Raw genomic sequence first — 19,045 nt, 5'->3', positions numbered from 1 at the left:
AGCAAAGGGTGTGGGCAGGCAATCCTCATGGCATCCCACACTCATGGAACCATAGAATATCAGGGTTGGAAGGGACCTCAGGAGGTCATCTAGTCCAACCCCCTGCTCAAAGCAGGACCAATCCCCAACTAAACCATCCCAGCCAGGGCTTTCTCAAGCCTGACCTTAAAAACCTCTAAGGAAGGAGATTCCACCACCTCCATGGGTAACCCATTCCAGTGTTTCACCACCCTCCTAGTGAAAAAGTTTTTCCTAATATCCAACCTAAACCTCCCCCACTGCAACTTGAGATAATTACCATTACTGTCCTGCTGTGAGGGACCTGCAGCCAGAGGGTGCTTCCCTCTCCCTACCCCCAGCCTCCCAGTAAACATGATTCCCGGACCAAGCTTTCTGCTGTCTCCACTTGGATTTATTAATAAAACATTTCCATGGCAATCATGACACATGGTGCAATAATTTTCAACTTCTCTGCAAAAATATTATCCTCCAGCTCTTCCAAGCAGCTGTTTGAGTCATCTGGGACATTTCATGTGTGTTTGTGTTTTGCTTGCAGGTGCTGGATTGAGAGCCTATCCGTTCACTGAACAAGCACAGCCCGGGCCGTGGGCATTTGCCAGTCAACGTACATGCTGATTTGCTTCAACATACTGTGGAGCTACCCGCCTTGGGCAGGTCAGTGCTCAGGCTAACTGGCTACTTCACCTCTGTGGAAGCCGGTCCAGCAGGAACTGGATGGAGGCACCAACTCATTTCGTAGGCCAGAGAGCAGAAGTCAAATGTAAGAACATCTGGTCACTACCAATCTATGCTGAAAGGCTTCAGCTAACATTGCAAGGCTGCAGCTTGGCTTTCAGTGATACCGTGATGGGATGTTGCTGGGAAGACGTCTATCAGGCCTTTGAAAGATCATGGCAGCTCCAAAGATGTGGTGCGCCAAAAGAAGAGCCCTTCTGCTGCGATTATATCAGACTTCAGCTAACTAGTCTGCTGGCCCCAGCCAGGTGTCATGCACTGATATGGCTTCAGAAGCTAGCTCAGGACTCTGGGGCCCCCAGAGCTCCCGCCTTTTTTGCAAGGACAAATTGAAAATGTGTGGGGCAAGTCTTGCAGCAATGGTTCCTAATAGGATGATCTTACCCTTCACTACCCTCCATTGAGCACTATTATGAATGGACACTGTGGCCCAGAGAGCTTTGTGGCTTAAATCTTGAATTCAGTTTTCCCGACTAAACTCTGTTACGCCATTAAAAAAAAAAGTCTACTTCTGCTAGCTGCATCTGGAGCCATCTGTTCACTCTGAGTTATGCGTTCAGCTGAACAGTGCCCTACTCCACCCTCAGTCAGGTGACAAAACTGAGGGGACTAACATTGCTTAGCGAAAGTCTCCAAAGCCCAGAAATGGGGGTGGAGAGAAGGCTGCTCACCCTAAAGGCCCTTATCTGGTCACATCTTATTGTCCGCTCACATCTCACATGTTGGAAGGTCTTTGTCTGGTATCTTCTCCCGCTCGTGGCCTCATGTTCCATTCTCATGTCCTTTCCTTTCTATGCCATAATCTCTACCTCATTTCTTGCAAAGGCACTTCTGAAGGAAAGAAAAGGAGGATTTGTGGCACCTTAGAGACTAACCAATTTATTTGAGCATAAGCTTTCGTGAGCTACAGCTCACTTCATCGGATGCATACTGTGGAAAGTACATAAGATCTTTCTATACACACAAACCATGAAAAAATGGGTGTTTACCACTACAAAAGGTTTTCTCTCCCCCCACCCCACTCTCCTGCTGGTAATAGCTTATCTAAAGTGATCACTCTCCTTACATTGTGTATGATAATCAAGGTGGGCCATTTCCAGCACAAATCCAGGGTTTAACAAGAACGTCTGAGGGGGGCGGGAGGGTAGGAAAAAACAAGGGGAAATAGGTTACCTAACATAATGACTTAGCCACTCCCAGTCTAAGTTAATAGTATCCAATTTGCAAATGAAGGGAAGCTATTTCCCTGCCAGATTTCCATTTCCTGCTCTCAGCCATTGGAGTGCTAGAGCTTTTCAAAGAGAGGTTGGAGAACTGTTTTATTGTTAGTGTTAATCTCACACCCGCAGCTGGACAATCCAGTTTTCTCAAATTTGGGAGGGTGGGGGGGAATGTTCAGGAAAAGACCAGACCTGGGAAGCTAATAGTTCTGGAAAGTTCTAAGTAGCTGAAAGCGATGCGTTGGGATCGACATGGGGATAGTACCTGTTCTGTAGTTGTGGCACCTTAGAGACTAACCAATTTATTTGGGTATAAGCTTTCGTGGGCTAAAACCCACTTCATCGGATACGTGCTGTGGAAAATACAGTATTTTCCACAGCATGCATCTGAAGATGTGGGTTTTAGCCCACGAAAGCTTATGTTAGTCTCTAAGGTGCCACACGTCCTCCTCGTTTTTTTTGCTGATACAGACTAACACGGCTGCCGCTCTGGAGCCTGTTCTGTGGTTGTCATTGCTGCTGCTAGAAGAGACCCTTTGACAAGTCTCCATTTGTACTGGAGGCTTTCCCTACCACTCCACCACAGTGATCATTACTGCTAACAACCTGGCCTCTACATCCTGTTACGCATCTTGACATTTCACCAGGCCAGTCCTCCTTGAGTCCGTCACTTCTCGTACACAAGCCTTGCAGCCACAGCATCTATTGTGCCTCATTGTCTCAACATGCTCCTCCGGGCAAGCCAGGGTGGCAGCTGTGCTGCCGGCTCCTCCCCCTGCCCGGGGGCTAGGAAGCTTGGCAGAGTGGAACCTCACACCAGTGTCTGGCTGTTGTCTTGAAGGATTAGTTGACCAGCCTCCCAGAGCTCCCTTTCACTCTGAAATGCGATGTGCTCCCCAGAGGCGCCATGTGTCCCCCAGAACAGTAAGTGAACTGGCTGGCTGAGCTATGCAAACACCTGTCCATCGCCTGTGCCGCCAGCCAGTGTCACTCGCTGAAATGTTCCACAGAACCTGGGTGGATCCCGCCCTCAGCTGGGGCTGGAGGCGGCTTGGTGGCTTCCCCTGCCAACAGCAGTTCCGGAGAATGGAGTTGTGGTGAGGCCAGACCCTGCAATGGGGAACTCCCAAGGTCACCGGGTGATGGAGCCAAGTCATGAGCCTGGTCTGCCAGCATACGCGCCAGCTCCCCACAGTGCAGTAAAGGACCCACAGTGTGTTCTTATCCGCCTGATTTTCATGCCCTTTCGCCTGCAGGCTGTTTGTTCCATGTGCCTCCAGTGACACCTACTGAGTTAACAGGCAGTAGCAAACAGCAGGTTTTACTCACTAGCAGGCCTGCTTTTTAATTGTCTTTTGTGTTCCGAATCCTCCCAAAGAGCCAGCCAGGTTCCAAATCTGTTTCTCCTTGATAACAAATATGCAAGCCCTGCTGTAGTGGGTCACTGTAGTGGATCACTCTGGGGCATCTAGGCTGTGGCGGCTCTATGTATATAACTTTGGTTATGTTTGCAAAGGTTGGGGCATGGATCCCAGCTGACTTCCCAATCCAACCCATTTACTCCTGAGGGCATTGTGCACCAAAAAATTAAAAATTCTGCACCAAAAAAATTAAAATTCTGCGCACAATATTTTAAAATTCTGCAAATTGTATTTGTCAAATAAATGGGGAGGCTCCAGCATGGCATTGGGGAGCACAGGCCACTGGCTGCACATAGGTGGGAGATCACTGTACAGACCCTGACTCAGTAATGAGGCTGCACCCAAGCCTGACACAGTGCAAGGACTGGGCCTGTCCCAGAAGCACCTTGGGGCCCTGCCCCTCCAAGCCAGGTGCACCAGGTGTGGGCAGGCAGGCTCAGCAAGGCAGGATCCAAGTATGGAGGAGCTTAGTGTGGGGGGATCCATGCATGGGTTCAGAGGGTTCTGCATGGGGCAACCTGTGTTTGGGCGGCTCAGTGGGGGATCTGGGTATGGGGGGATCTGGATGCACAGGGGCTTGTTGGAGGGTTCTGGGTGCAATGGTAATGGGACTCTGCAGGGGGGTCCAGGTGAATGCAGCTGGTTGGGGCTCAGCAGGGTTGGGTGTGGAGGGGATAGAGCTCTGCACGGGGGGATCTGGGTGTGGGGGACTCAGTGGTGGGGGGTCCAGATGCTGGGGTAGTGGGACTCAGTGGGGTGGGGATTCAGGTTGGGGTTTGGTGGAGTGGGGATCTGGGTGTGGGTGGCTCGTCCCTGTGGTCCAGGTGCAGGGGGAGTGGGCTCCTCGTGGGGTTCTGAGTGCAGGGGGGTGAGGCTTGGTGGGAGGATCTGGGTATGAGGGGATCTGGATGCACAGGGGTTGGGCAGATGGGGCAGCAGCTCCATGTACAGGTATCCCTCCCCCTGCAGCTGAGGAGCGATGGGTGCAGGAAGCAGGAGGGGGTTGCAGAGCTTCCTGCAGCCAGGGGAAAAATCCTTCCCCAGCCTGGCAGGATGCAGCAGAGCACAGACACTGCTGTGTCTGATGCAGACCAGAGTGCTACCCGCACATTGGTGACTCTACAGCCCCACAGTGAAGAGGGAGGGGAGAGCTGTACTCCCCATGATAGGCACGGGCAGGACAAGCCCACCTCCTCACCCCTTGCTCTGGGATCATCTGCAAAAGAGGCAGTGAACCCACCTCCGCTGGCCAGCCAGTCCCAGGAGCGGTGCTTGCAGGCTGGTGTGCATGCCTGCCTTGTGACAGTGCCCAGAACCCAGCCAGAGCCACCCATGGTTCCTTCACACGGTGCCTGCGGTGGGACTGGCATGCGTCAGGTGGAGCCGCTCCACAAGGGCGTTCTCAGCCCCTTCCCTAGCGCTAGTGTGGGAAGGAGCAATAAGTAGCAGCTGCGTGTGACTTCCTGAGAAGTGTCTCCATCTCTCTCTGCGGCAGGGCAATTCCCACCCAGCCTTCCCACACTCACACCACAACGCCTGCCAATAGCCCAGCTGGCCTGGGTCTCAGCAGTGTGACAAAACCAGTCACGCCCTTCCTCCGCTGACAGCCCATCGGCACACACTGTCTGTCTCCGGCTGCAGCAATGCCAACTCCTGACCACTGTACCTGACTCCCATGCCCTTCGGTGGTCCCCTCTCATCTCGGCTAAGGTGCCCGAATCTCGGCCAGTCCACCTCCCCATGGACAGCTGTCACTCTTCCCTCAGTACCAGCATATGGCCCAGCCGGTCCCCCAGTGCTCCAGACCAGTCACACAGGGAAACACAGGGACCTGAGCAAAGGGACCATCAGACTAAACTGGTACATCGATACTAAACTGGGAGGAGTGGTAGATATGCTGGAGGGGAGGGATAGGATACAGAGGGACCTAGACAAATTGGAGGATTGGGCCAAAAGAAATCTGATGAGGTTCAATAAGGATAAGTGCAGGGTCCTGCACTTAGGACGGAAGAATCCAATGCACCGCTACAGACTAGGGACCGAATGGCTAGGCAGCAGTTCTGCGGAAAAGGACCTAGGGGTGACAGTGGACGAGAAGCTGGATATGAGTCAGCAGTGTGCCCTTGTTGCCAAGAAGGCCAATGGCATTTTGGGATGTATACGTAGGGGCATAGCGAGCAGATCGAGGGACGTGATCGTCCCCCTCTATTCGACATTGGTGAGGCCTCATCTGGAGTACTGTGTCCAGTTTTGGGCCCCACACTACAAGGATGTGGATAAATTGGAGAGAGTCCAGCGAAGGGCAACAAAAATGATTAGGGGTCTAGAACACATGACTTATGAGGAGAGGCTGAGGGAGCTGGGATTGTTTAGCCTGCAGAAGAGAAGAATGAGGGGGGATTTGATAGCTGCTTTCAACTACCTGAAAGGGGGTTCCAAAGAGGATGGCTCTAGACTGTTCTCAATGGTAGCAGATGACAGAACGAGGAGTAATGGCTTCAAGTTGCAGTGGGGGAGGTTTAGATTGGATATTAGGAAAAACTTTTTCACTAAGAGGGTGGTGAAACACTGGAATGCGTTGCCTAGGGAGGTGGTGGAATCTCCTTCCTTGGAAGTTTTTAAGGTCAGGCTTGACAAAGCCCTGGCTGGGATGATTTAACTGGGAATTGGTCCTGCTTCGAGCAGGGGGTTGGACTAGATGACCTTCTGGGGTCCCTTCCAACCCTGATATTCTATGATTCTATGATTCTATGAATGCCCGGGGGCCGCTCGCCCGGCCCGGCCGTGACTGACGGGCCGCTCTAACCGCCCGCAGTTTCAGCCACCCGCGGCTGGCCGCGCTGCCTTCCCCCGCCGCCCGCCCTGGCCGGCCAGGCAGGCACTGCACCGCTCCCGGGTGGCCACAGGCCGTTCCCAGTCTGGGGCGCCGCCGAGGCCTGCCCCGGCCGGGCTGCCGCGCGTCCCGGGGAGCGCGGGAGAACACGCGAGGGCCGGAGGTGACAGGGCCACGGGGCAGAGCCTCCAGTGCCCGCTGCTCCCCCAGGGGCCGGCGGGCACCGCCCGGGGTCGCCCCGGCGACTCCCACGCAGCCACCGGGTGTAGGCCCGGGAAACGCCGCCGGCGCCCCGCCCGCCTGGAGAGGCGGGGCTGCGTGGCGACGTGCCCGTGCCACCAGGGAGCGGCCGCTCCGCCTCTTCCCAGCGCCGAGAGCCGCGGGGCGGGCGGAGCGCGGCGGGGCGAGCGGCGGGGCGATGGAGGAGCAGAAGGAGAACCGGCCGCAGGGAGCCCGCAATGAGGCGCTGGCGCGCGCAGAGCGGCCCGCCCTCCCCAGCCACACCCCGGTCAGTGTCGCTCGCGCGCGGGGAACCCTCGCGACCGCCTGGCCCAACGGGCCTAACCGCCGTCACGTGACGCCACAACGGCTGTGACTGGCCGCAGCAGCCATAGCCCCCGTTCAGTGGGGTGGGCTCCCTTCCCGCTTCCCAGCGTGGGTACCCTGCGCCGTCACGCCGTGTGTGTGTGTGTGCGCGTGTGTGTGTGCGCGCGCGCGCGGCGGGATACTTTCCTGCCCTCACGCCGTGTGTGCGCGCGCGGGGTGCCCTGCGCCGTCACGCCGTGTGTGTGTGTGAGTGTGTGTGCGCGCGGGCGGCGGGATACTTTCCTGCCCTCACGCCGTGTGTGTGCGCGCGCGCGGGGTGCCCTGCGCCGTCACGCCGTGTGTGTGTGTGTGTGCGCGCGCGCGCGCGGCGGGATACTTTCCTGCCCTCACGCCGTGTGTGTGTGCGCGCGCGCGGGGTGCCCTGCGCCGTCACGCCGTGTGTGTGTGTGTGTGTGTGTGTGCGCGCGCGCGCGGCGGGATACTTTCCTGCCCTCACGCCGTGTGTGTGCGCGCGCGCGGGGGGTGCCCTGCGCCGTCACGCCGTGTGCGTTGTGGGTCTGCCCGCGCGCCTGCTGGGGCACAGGGTCTCCCCCCATGCCGCGCTGCGTGTGTCTGCTCGGGGAAAGGCCCGTGGTCTGCCCGTCCTTCCCACCAGCTGCTCCCGGCCCTGGCCACGGAGGAGAGCAGTGCTGCTCTCAGCCCAGCGCTGGGCTAGCAGAGAGCGGCTGGGGCCCAGGGGCAGCGCGGAGCACCCCGAAAGGCACGTGGAGAGCCTTGGCGAACACTTGGTCCCTGTGTGCTGAGCTCCCGTCAGCAGTCTTTGCTCCTGAAGAATTATTCTAGTTAAGCGATAACGCCAGGAGGCTTTTGCTGTGTTTTTGTGGAGCAGTTCACTGTGATGATGAGCTTAGTCCAGACTACAGGCATGTAGCTGCAGTACATAGCCGTGTAGTGGGGATGCAGACTCCCGCAGTGGAAGCGGCTTTTCTATCGCTGTAGAAACACCAGCTCCCCAGGCGCCGGTCGCTAGGTAATAGAAGTGTTCTTCCATTGACCTAGCTGTGTCTGCACAGGGCTTAGGTCAGGTTAGTCATGATGTTCAGGAAGCTGTGGATTTTTCATACCGCTGAGCGCTGTACCTATGTCAACCTAAGTTTTTTAAGTGTAGACCAGGCCTTGAAACCCTTCCAAAGCTAACCTGGGAAAGGGCACTTATACCAGAGTAAGTGTGTCCCTCACAGGGACTTACGCCAGTGTAACTATAGTGCTTTAAAGTCATTCCATACTTTTTACTGGTATAACTTCTGTATGTAAACACATGCTTACAAAAATCTAGCTATTACCTCTAGAAACTCAGATTTCTGGATAAACAGTCTTAGGGCTTGGCTACACTTGCGAATTACAGTGCATTAAAGGAGCCCCGGGCGCACTAGCTCACTACCCGTCCACACTGGCAAGGCACGTAGAGCTCTCTGACTCCGCAGCTGGTCTGCTCCTGGTACTCCACCTTGGCGAGTGGAATAAAATTTTGGGCGCCCCCGCGGGAGCGCCGCGGCGCCAGTGTGGATGCCCTGGTCTGTTACTGCACTCTGATCAGCCTCCAGAAGTGTCCCACAATGCCTGTTCTAGCCACTCTGGTCATCACTTTGAACTCTACTGCCCTGCCCTCAGGTGATCAACTGTCAGAATTCTTTAAATTCTCTGAGAATTTTGAAAATCCTCTTCCTGTTTGCTCAGCCAGGTGTGGAGTGCTCTCAGCGAATCTTTCCAGCTGACCATGCCTCCAAGCGCCAGGCAATTCCCAGTATGGAGCAGTGGCGAGGTGCTGGACCTCACCGGTGTTTGGGAGGAGGAAGCTGTCCAGTCGCAGCTGTGCTCCAGCTGTAGGAATTACGATACCTTTGGGCAGATATCAATGGGCATGATGTAAAGGGGCCATGACCGGGATGCACTGCAGTGCAGGGTTAAAGTGAAGGAGCTGCGGAATGCCTACCGCAAAGCCCGCGAGGCAAACAGCCGCTCCGGTACTGCCCCCATGACCTGCCTTTTCTACAAAGAGCTGGACGTGATACTTTAGGCCTACCCCACCTCCACTCCGAGTATCACCATGGACACTTCAGAGCCCAGTTCAACAAGGCGGGAGGAGGAGGAGGAGCAGCAGCAAAGCGGGAGCGAGGGTGCTGAGGCGGAGGAAGACACCCTGGAATCCCTAGATGCATGCAGCCAGGAGCTGCTCTCAAGCCAGGAGAAAAGTAGCCAGTCGCGGCTGCCGGTGCTTGGGGAAGGACAAACACCAGAGGAGGTTCCCGGTAAGGGACTTTTATTTTGGGAAGGAAGTTGTTTGGTGCGGGCTGTTGGGGCGAAGAGGGTTAGGGATGCATGCATGCCTAGATGCAGAGTAGGGCGTTGATGTGCTCTCTCACATCGTGATAATCAGCCTCAGTGATCTCTCTTCAAAGGTCTCATGCAGAAGCTGGGTAATGCGCTTGCACAGGTTTCTCAGGAGAACCACTGTTGTCCTCATCCCAGTAAGGCTAACTTGTCCGCGCCACTGTGCTGTGTGAGGGGCGGGGGGACCATTGCTGCACACAGGCAAGCTGCATATGGGCCAGGGCGGAATCTGCATTGCAGTAGAAGACCCTCCCTTGCTTCCCAGGTCACCCTCAGCAGAGAGATATCTTCCAGGACGAACTCCTGTGGAAAATGTGGGGACAATGTTCAGTATAGGGGGCCCCCTGCCGCTGTTGGCTCTCCCCAAGGCACAGAAACCCAGAGGACAGTACAGCCGTGAAACAATCAGTCACGCTTGACCCTGTGCTTACTCCCCGTTTTGGGGCTCCTGTGGGTTATGTGTGCTTGTTTTGGGACGGGCAAATTATGCTATTGTGTAGACTGTGCTTGCCCTTAAGTATGGGGAATCATTGCTCTGTCTGGTGTGAACAATGCTGCCTCTGTTAAGTGTTGCATTTTGCCTTTACAGATGCAACCTTGAGATCTCAGCCGTCCGTGTTATCACCGGCTGAAAGACTCCAAAACATCAGAAAGAGGCCACGTAGAAGCAAGGAAGACATGTTGCATGAAGTAATGCAGCATTCCAGTAATGAAAATCAAAAAGTGCAGGAGTGGCGGGACAGTGAAAGGAGGATCCGCCAGCAGAATGAGGAGTGCCGGCACAAAAGCGCGGTGCTCCAGCAGCAAAGCACGGATCGACTGATGAGCATAATAGAGCGCCAAGTGGACTAGATCCAGGTGCTCGTAGCCATGTAGGCGGAACACTACCGTGCCTGACCCCCCTCCTGCAGCCCTTGTCCCAAAACTCTTTCCCTTGTGGCCCCATGTCACCTCCAACCCACTTTCCCCAACATCTGGGTTCTTACCGCCACCAGCTGCCTCCAACACCTGTAGCTTCAGCACCCAACCCTGAAAACTACGACCCTTACCCTCTGCACTCAACCCCCATCACCATGCAGTATAGCCATCCTGAAGTGTAGCACTCATTGCACAGCACTCCAGACAGGAAGGCTGAGTATGATAACAGGACATATGCAAATCTGTGATTGTACCGTTCCCCACCCCACCCCATTGCCCTTTCTGTTTCCCAAGCTGTTGTGTTTCTTTTCAATAAATGAATTTTTTGGCTTTGAAAACATTCTTTATCATTGCATTAACTAAAAGATACTTTAGCCAAGGAAACCAACAGGCCCTGCAAGTCAGTGTATCATACAGAGCAAACACAGATTGCTACTAACATTGGAACCACTGCACTTCGCTCCCGTGCAGGGCACCAGACATTACTGGTGGCTTTCAGCCTCAAATTGCTCCCTCAATGCATCCCTAATCCTTGCAGCTCCTCTCTGGCTGTTCAAATTCAGCCTCCGGGTGTTGAACTTTCGAGGTCCATGCTTGAGTGAATTGTTCACCCTTCCCGTCACAAATGTTATGGAGAGTTCAGCAGGTGGATATAACTGCGGGGATGCTGTCATCGGCCAGGTCCAGCTTCCCATACAAAGAGCACTAGCGGCCCTTTAAACGGCCAAAAGCACACTCCACAATCGTTCTGCACTGGCTCAGCCTATTGCTGAACCGCTCCTTGCTGCTGTCAAGGCTCCCTGTGTAGGGTTTCATGAGCCCCGGCATTAAAGGACAAGCTGGGTCTCCAAGGATCGCAGTGGGCATTTCGACTTCCCCTACGGTGATCTGGGAAAAAAGTCCCGGCTTGGTGCTTCTTGAAGAGGCAAAGTTCCAAAAGATGTGTGCGTCATGCACCTTTCTGGACCAGACTGCATTAATGTCCATGAAACGCCCACGGTGATCCACAACCGCCTGGAGAACCACAGAGAAATACCCCTTCCGATTAACATACTTGGAGGCTAGGTGGGCTGGTGCCAGAATTCGAATATGTGTGCCATCTATCACCCCTCTGCAGTTAGAGAAACACATTTGTGCAAAGCCATCCACAGTGTCATGCACGTTACCCGGAGTCACGGTTCTTCTAAGCAGGATGCGATTAATGGCCCTGCAAACTTGCATCAACACGATTCCAACAGTCGACTTCCCTACGCCAAACTGGTTAGCAACCGATCGGTAGCTGTCTGGAGTTGCCAGCTTCCAGATTGCAATAGCCACCCACTTCTCCTCCGTCAGGGCAGCTCCCAATCTCGTGTCCTTGCGCTGCAGGGTTGGGGTGAGCTCCTCACACAGTCCCATGAAAGTGGCTTTTCTCATCCGAAAGTTTTGCAGCCCACTGCTCATCATCCCAAACTTGCATGACGATGTGATTGCACCGCTCAGTGCTTGTTTCCCGAGCCCAAAAGCAGCATTCCACGGTGGTGAGCATCTCCGTGAATGCCACAAGCAAACTCGTGTCATATGCGTTACTCAAGTCGATATCATTGTCGGAGCCCTCACTGTCACTTTGGATCATAAGGAATAACTCGACTGCCAAACGTGACGTGCTGGCTCGACCCATCAGCATACTCCTCAGCAGTTTGGGCTCTATTCCCGCAGACCAAAAGGGAAGACAGAGCGTGCAGTATAAAAAACGTTGCAAGATAGCGCCAAATGTGGGCGGAAGCACGGGGATTGCTGGGATGCGAACCGATGCGTCATGGGGCATTGGGACAGGACCCGGAATGCCTTGCACCCTCTGCCCCCTTCCCACAAGCCACAGCTCCAGAATGGGAAGAGGTACCCTGTGGGACAGATGCCAATAATGTATTGCTCCCAATGCCGCTGCAAGTGCAGCAAATGTGGACAGACTGCAGCGCTTTCCCTACTGTGCTCTCCGAAGGCAGGTTTAACTCAAAGCGCTCTACATCCGCAAGTGTAGCCATGCCATTACAGTGTTAAGCCACTTCTCTGGCTTTTAAAAACTCATTTGCTCACATGTTTTAACCCAGTGATGCTCAGGGTGAGGCTTGTGAACTGCAAGTGGCTCTTTACTGTGTCTCTTGCAGCTCTTCGCAGCACATGATGTTAAAGCAATGTGATTTAATTATTAACCAATCTAAGTTAGGATGCTTTTACTTTTTGTTAACTAATTGTAGTTGATAAAATAATAATACTTGGTTATTTTGCTGTGAGAATAGTATATATAATATAAATAGCAAATGAAACAATGAATTCACACTACTGTGGCTCTTTTGGGTAACGCTGATTGCTAATTTGGCTCCTGAACCACTGGGGTCTGAGTATCACTGTTTCAACTATTGGCTTTTAAACACTGGTGAAGACAGGATTTAACACTTTTTTTTAAAAAAAGATCAACCTTTGGGGGAGATGTCAGTGCTTGGGACTCTGGATAGAGACATGGATGAGGAAGTCAGGTTGATCTGTCATATGTGGATCTTGGAGAGCCAGTGTGTGAAGGTTTCAGAGTAACAGCCTTGTTAGTCTGTATTCGCAAAAAGAAAAGGAGTCCTTGTGGCACCTTAGAGACTAACCAATTTATTTGAGCATGAGCTTTGTGTGAAGGAAAACCTACTTCTCTTCCCAGATATGCTGCTCAATGGCAGTCTGCTAGCTAGGCTGTGACCCTCACATGTAGGAGCCAGATAATGTGAAAATCCCACTGATTTCATTTTACCAAACTAAAAAGTGCGTGTGTGTGGGATTGGACTTGCAGGCAGTGAGTATTGCAGAAGCCCATATATTACGTATGATCTTCATTGTACCTGGGATTATCACCCTTCATGAATGTGAAATTATATCAAAAAGAGTTGTTAAAGAAATAAAATAAGAAGGGTAAAACATTAACCGAGACAAAGAACATCTCATATACAATAGCCAGCTTTATAGCTGTAAACAGGGACCCCTCAGCTTTAAGTCTGATGGGAGGGTTGCTCTGTTAACAGGTGTTGATGGGGGTGGGAGGGAGTGTCAGCAGGCCGTGAGCTGACAAGCAAAGCTGTAACTTGGTGCCCAGAGAGAGTGGGGAGGGGCCACTGAGGCTAAATCATGTCTACCTAGGGACTCATGGGGAAAGCCATAAGTAATACAGTGTCCTTGTAGGTACTGTAGGTTAAAAATAACAGATTCTCTAAGATCTGTGCACTGTTTGAGCAAAATGTATCATATTTTGTTCTGGAGAAAATACTCCTGTGTCACTGCATATTGTTACTGGCTACAGGCCCCTGGAGGAGGACTTTTGTCAGGGTCCAAGTCTAGTTGGCCTGCTATGTGACGTAGTTGGCAATATGGGAGGTGTAACCCAAGAGGCCTGTTGGAGAGTGGTTGGATTAAGTGGTGTATTTGGGGAACTGGAAAAAGTGTCTCAGACGGCACAGTCTGCACCTGGGCTGTGATACCATGGTGAGAGGAGTAGGACAACTAACTGTCCATGAGTTCATGCTGATAGAATAGCTCGCCAAAATATTAAGCCTACAGCCATTGTTTCTTGTCACTGCAGTTAGGAAACTTGGGAATTGCCATGTTGAATCAGGCCTGTGGTCTAAATATTGAAATATCCTGTTTCTGGCAATGTCCCACGGTCAAATGCTTCAGTTGGATCATCTGCCTCCCAGGGAAGTCACCTCCTGATCACTAGTAGTTAGAGATCAGTTTAAGTCCGAAGCACAATGTTTTATATCTCTTGCAAAACTCTTAAAAATATGTATTATTGTAACTAGTCTTTCTTTTTATATAGGTCAACGTCCATTCCCTCAGATACTTGTTAAATTAGGCTAGTCTTGCTTTTTGAAGGAAGTTGATGACGAGAATGTATTTAAATAAAAAAAAAAATTCTTTACATAAGTGCTGTGTGATTAGTGACAGTCTTTGCTAAGGCAGAGACCTGCATGTATATTTAAAAAAAAAAAAAAAACAACCAAGAAAATATGGATATTGTTCCAAAACAGTGGTCCCAAATCCTGCAGTTTATCCGATAGAGTAGTTACTAATGTGTTTTGGGCTGAGTATTCTGCAGTAAATATTTTATTTTTTTATCCAACTCCCCTGTTTTTTTCAACAGGCCCTAAGCCTGGCACATTCTTTCAGCTAAAACATTTTATGCTTTCATTTCTATACGATTGATTTACCTTTTGTAAAATGTGTTCAAACTTTGGTTCTGTGTTGTTTAAAATGTCTTTCCTGTTAACCCCAGTACTTGGCAGGCCACTAAGTTTCATTGAAGAGCAGTCACCTAACTATTTAGAAACAATTTCATATTTTACATAAAGAAATCAGTCAGTGATTGTCATTTTTATAATGTTTTATTGTGTATTTCTCGAGTGCTATCCATACTGTCCCAGGGATTTGGGTTGTGAACTGACCTAGGTGAATTCCCCAGCCTATTCCTGAAATGTCTTTTATCCACAGGAGATGATGGAGTTGGAGTGAAGTGGATGCCTTTGAAAACATGTTCTGGTTTAGACAATGTTTTTCAATAGGAGAGCACAGCTTGCAGGGTGTATGGAGATCCATGCAATTGAGTTGGGGCTGATGAACTGTTCTTGGCCAAGTTTGCAGTGAACTTAGCCATTTTTTACTAGAACAGTAACGTTATGTGCATGAATGCTAACAGTCCAAAGTAAAATCAGAGAGTTGTCTCATGGTTTTACCTGAAACTCAAGGATCGTTTTGAGCATGGTCTGGAATCTGCCCTTTGGGAGATAGCTTTAGAAGATTTGTAATCCAGGACTGCTCCATAAACTCCACTGCTTACGCAGTGATGAAAATGAACTTTTCAAGTTTGTCTTATGCCCAATGATGGGAAAGTCCTGATGCTGTCCTGAAAGCATATTTCATCTTTTGGGATAAATAATCTCTGATTAACCAGTCAGTGAAATATGGATATCCACACATAAATATCAGGTCTTCTCGAGTGGGCTGACACTGCTGCCAGAAACTTCATGAACACTTTTGGTGTGTGGTGAGTTCAAATGGTAGAATCCATTGCTGTTGGTGTTAGTCTCTTGCACAATGTGATGTATTTCTGATGAGCTGGGTGGATTATAATATGGAAGGACGCATCCTTCACATCAAAACTCTGCAAAGCCTCAAAGAGAAATGTGATCTGAGCTAATGCACCAAGGGTGTACACTTCACCTGCAGGGGGAATCAAAACACTTAGTAACATGAATTAAGTGCCAATGCAAGATGCTGGCCTGTCTGACAGCTCTGAGGACTGATATCCTCTCTAGAATGGCACAGAAAATAGGATGGCAAGCTTAAATATTACTCTGTCCATGTGCTTGAGCTGGAAGAACCATCTGTAGAAATGAGGAGTGATGGCAGCTTGTAGATTCTTTCAAACTTGACAATCAGAGAAAACTTCAGAAAAGGTTACAATGCATCATGTGTACAAAAATGCAGAATAGTTTCTGGGGTGAAATAGCCTTTAGTATAGATGACCACCTAGATACAGTGATTTAAAGTGAGTTGTGGTAGAATTAAATGTGATTTTGCAGCTTCTTTCCTGAACAGAATGACTATAAAACTTAGTTGTCATATTGACTTTATACACTATTGCTGGCAAATGTGTAAATCTTGGTCAAAACTAGTATAGAAACTCTTATATTTTCCCTTATCCAGCTAAGCCTTTGACAGCTTACGTTTCTGGGAGGAGTGGCACTTTCATTATGCTTAAGTGTGACGGATGTCTGCTCCCACTTTCTTTCCCCATTGGTATGTCATACTAGGGATGTAAATATCGTTAAAAAAGTTAACTGTTTAAAGGATTAAAATTATATCGTTGAACTGGTTAATCGATTCAAGGGAGAGGGCCTGGGACTGCTTTGGCCTGCCCGCCCACCTGGTGCTGGGGCTGTTCCAGTCGGTCCGGGGGTTAACGGTTAGGGTGGGTTAATGGTAAGTCTAATGCTTACCGTTTAACATTTAATATTTTACATCCCTATGTCATACCAAAAAACAATTTTAAATCCCAGTCTCTTCTTTTTTCTACCATCTGTATATTGCAAAGTTATATGATGGAAAGGAGACAGGATGGCCTTTCAAAACTGATACAGTAGTTGGCATATTGATGTATTTTTAGCTATATCAACCAATACATACTATCCATGAGGAAAACTGCATGAGGCTACATTGAGTTTTGGTGATGGAGGTATGTGACGGTTGTAATTACTTAACTTCCATTTTAGCTTTTTTAAACTAATTGCAGACTTTTTCTTCTAGGGCAAGCAGCGTTGTAGACTTGATGGCGAAGAAAATAATGGACAACATTGCACTTCCAGTTCAAGTGATTACAGTGACCCAGTGTACAAAGAAATTGCTGTGACCAATGGTTACATTAATAGAATGAGTAGAGATGAGCTCAGAGCTAAACTTGCAGAATTCAAACTTGAAACCAGGTAAGATTTAGTTATAAGCCTGTTAATCATTTCTGAGAAGGATTGCCATGGCATTTTCTTGATTCCATTTGTAAAATTGCTGTAGTAAAGTAGGGAAAGCCTTCTGTAATCTGAATATTAATTTTAAAAATATTTATCTTAAGGTTTTCTATAATCCCATCTCCATAGTATCTAAGTGATAAATGTAACCTCTGTTATCAGACAGCATTTTTTAAAAAAAGAGACTCTTGGTGAGACCTACACATAGTTGTGTAAAGCCGGCAGGTATAGCACATTTTGCTGAATAACCCTTGTTCCCATAACAGTGCTGTCCTAATCAGTGATGTTTATTCATAAATTAGATAGAAAGATCATGTAAATTATAAGGTTCTTAAGAGATGTTTTCTGTCATCTTTTCAAAGAAAAAGAACTGTAGTAATTTTAAGGATTCTAAAATAATCTTTCAAAACATTCATCGTTTAGAAAATTAATTTAAAATGTCCTTATTATTTATATTGTAATACTACCTAGGGATCCCAACCATAATAAGGCCCCATTGTACTAGGCATTGAACAAACACAGATTAAGAAACAGCCCCTGCCACGAAGAGATTATAATCTAAATAGAGAAGATAAAGTGTTGCAGGCATATAACATACAATCAAGTGAACAATGTGATGTTTTGCTGGCATCCTGTTGGTTCTGTGCCGTGTGTATGGTGAGGGAGGGAATGTTTGGTTTTTTTGTTTGGATTTTTAAATGAGGCTGTGATGGAAGGGAATTAGTTAAACAAAGCGTGAAAGGGACAGGTGATAGGGGAACACAGAAGACAGGTGGAGTGAGGCTGAAGAGAGAGAAAGTTTAGAGTAAAAAGTGAAAAAAGCAACCAGACTCTGAAAAAATCATTACTGTCCAAAAGTCCCAGCTGCTGCTGCTTTTCTCTGCTCCTGTTGGCTGTGTTTCTGGGTGGCCCTCCCTCAACAGTTTTTGCTCCCCAGTCTTACATGGTTAGGGCCCATGGATCTTGGAGTGAGGAGGTCTCCCCTACACAGTTCAGGGTTCGGGAGTACTGAGAGGGATAACACCAACTGTGGCTTGGTTCCCCTACCTCTCTCTCACTAATGGTGCTACTGCGCCTACTTGCTTCTGTTGTTGCCAACAGATATTGCCTGGATATTATCTTTTAAATTGCACTCCATAAAGAGGGTCTTTGAGGCTCTTGAAAAGTACAAAACATAAAGTATGCTTAATTTGGAAGGCAGGAAAACTGGAAAATGTTAATGACGGTATTATTAATTTTATTGCTTTTCTATTTTAAAGATCACTTGTAAAGGAAATTTTTTTAAATTGAATTTTTTTCTTTATGACAAAGGGTTGAAAGGATTTTTTAAAGGGTTGTTTTCTGCTTGCTTACTACTTTTTGAAATACATGGAATGTAAAGTTTTCAGAGTAACAGCCGTGTTAGTCTGTATTCGCAAAAAGAAAAGGCGTACTTGTGGCACCTTAGAGACTAACCAATTTATTTGAGCATGAGCTTTCGTGAGCTACAGCTCCCATGAAGTGAGCTGTAGCTCACGAAAGCTCATGCTCAAATAAATTGGTTAGTCTCTAAGGTGCCACAAGTACGCCTTTTCTTTATGGAATGTAAAGTTTGTCTTTCCTGATTTTGCTGGGGGACCTCCAGGTGATTTCAGTGATATTTACTGTGAGATCTAGCACTGTAATTAAAGGGGTGAAGGTACTGAATCTTAAAAAAAAAAAAAATTAAAGAATTCCATTATCCAAATAGTAATTAGTCATTCACGTTAAAAGGTGTTAATGCAAAAAAACAAATTTTAAAGTCTAACTAAAAAAATCCCTTTCCTTCTGAAATAGTGAACTTTAACTCTCTTGACTCTTATGATTTCATCACTTAATTACAGGTTTCAGAGTAGGAGTCGTGTTAGTCTGTATTTGCAAAAAGAAAAGGAGTATTAGTGGCACCTTAGAGACTAACCAATTTATTTGAGCATAAGCTTTCGTGAGCTACAGCTCACTTCATTGGATGCATTCAGTGGAAAATTTTAGTGGTATTTTCCACTGAATGCATCCAATGAAGTGAGCTGTAGCTCACGAAAGCTTATGCTCAGATAAATTGGTTAGTCTCTAAGGTGCCACTAGTACTCCTTTTCTTATCACTTAATTAGTTCTTCAGACACTGTAGAGTCTTCCGGCTAAGATAAGATCTGAATTCCTAACTTAAAAAGAAAAAAGCAGGAGGAAAAACATTGTAAACAATCCAGAAAAAAGAAAGTACAAGACTAATTATTTTCTTTTGCACATTATCTTTAAATCTCTGTTTATGTGGAACCAGTGATGCATTATCTGACATAATTGGCGGCAGGGTGTGTCAGCATTTCCAATATATACTTTCAATTTCAGGGGTCTTTTAAATTCGCTGCAGAATTTTTGACTCTGAAGATCCGTATTGAAGTAACTACTCTG

The 19,045-nt window shown here is 48.8% G+C and overlaps 1 protein-coding gene across 2 annotated transcripts in view; it reads left to right on the top strand.

Annotated features, from left to right (window-relative positions):
- Positions 1-6,565: 6,565 nt before the first annotated feature.
- ERI1 (exoribonuclease 1) overlaps positions 6,566-19,045 on the top strand; it is a 30,997-nt gene continuing 18,517 nt past the window's right edge. The window contains exons 1-2 of one of the 2 annotated variants that reach the window (XM_077814812.1): positions 6,566-6,738; positions 16,407-16,582. In XM_077814812.1, coding sequence (XP_077670938.1) covers positions 6,649-6,738; positions 16,407-16,582 — 266 coding nt within the window. In that variant the 5' untranslated portion in view covers positions 6,566-6,648. Of the gene's footprint in view, positions 6,739-14,631; positions 15,145-16,406; positions 16,583-19,045 lie in introns of those variants that run through there. The other variant, XM_077814813.1, reaches the window with a different exon arrangement.

Source organism: Eretmochelys imbricata, chromosome 4, assembly GCF_965152235.1.
Source record: "Eretmochelys imbricata isolate rEreImb1 chromosome 4, rEreImb1.hap1, whole genome shotgun sequence".
Lineage (NCBI taxonomy): Eukaryota > Metazoa > Chordata > Testudines > Cheloniidae > Eretmochelys > Eretmochelys imbricata.
Note: the sequence above shows the minus strand (reverse complement) of the source record. Positions and strands in the feature narration are given on the sequence as shown.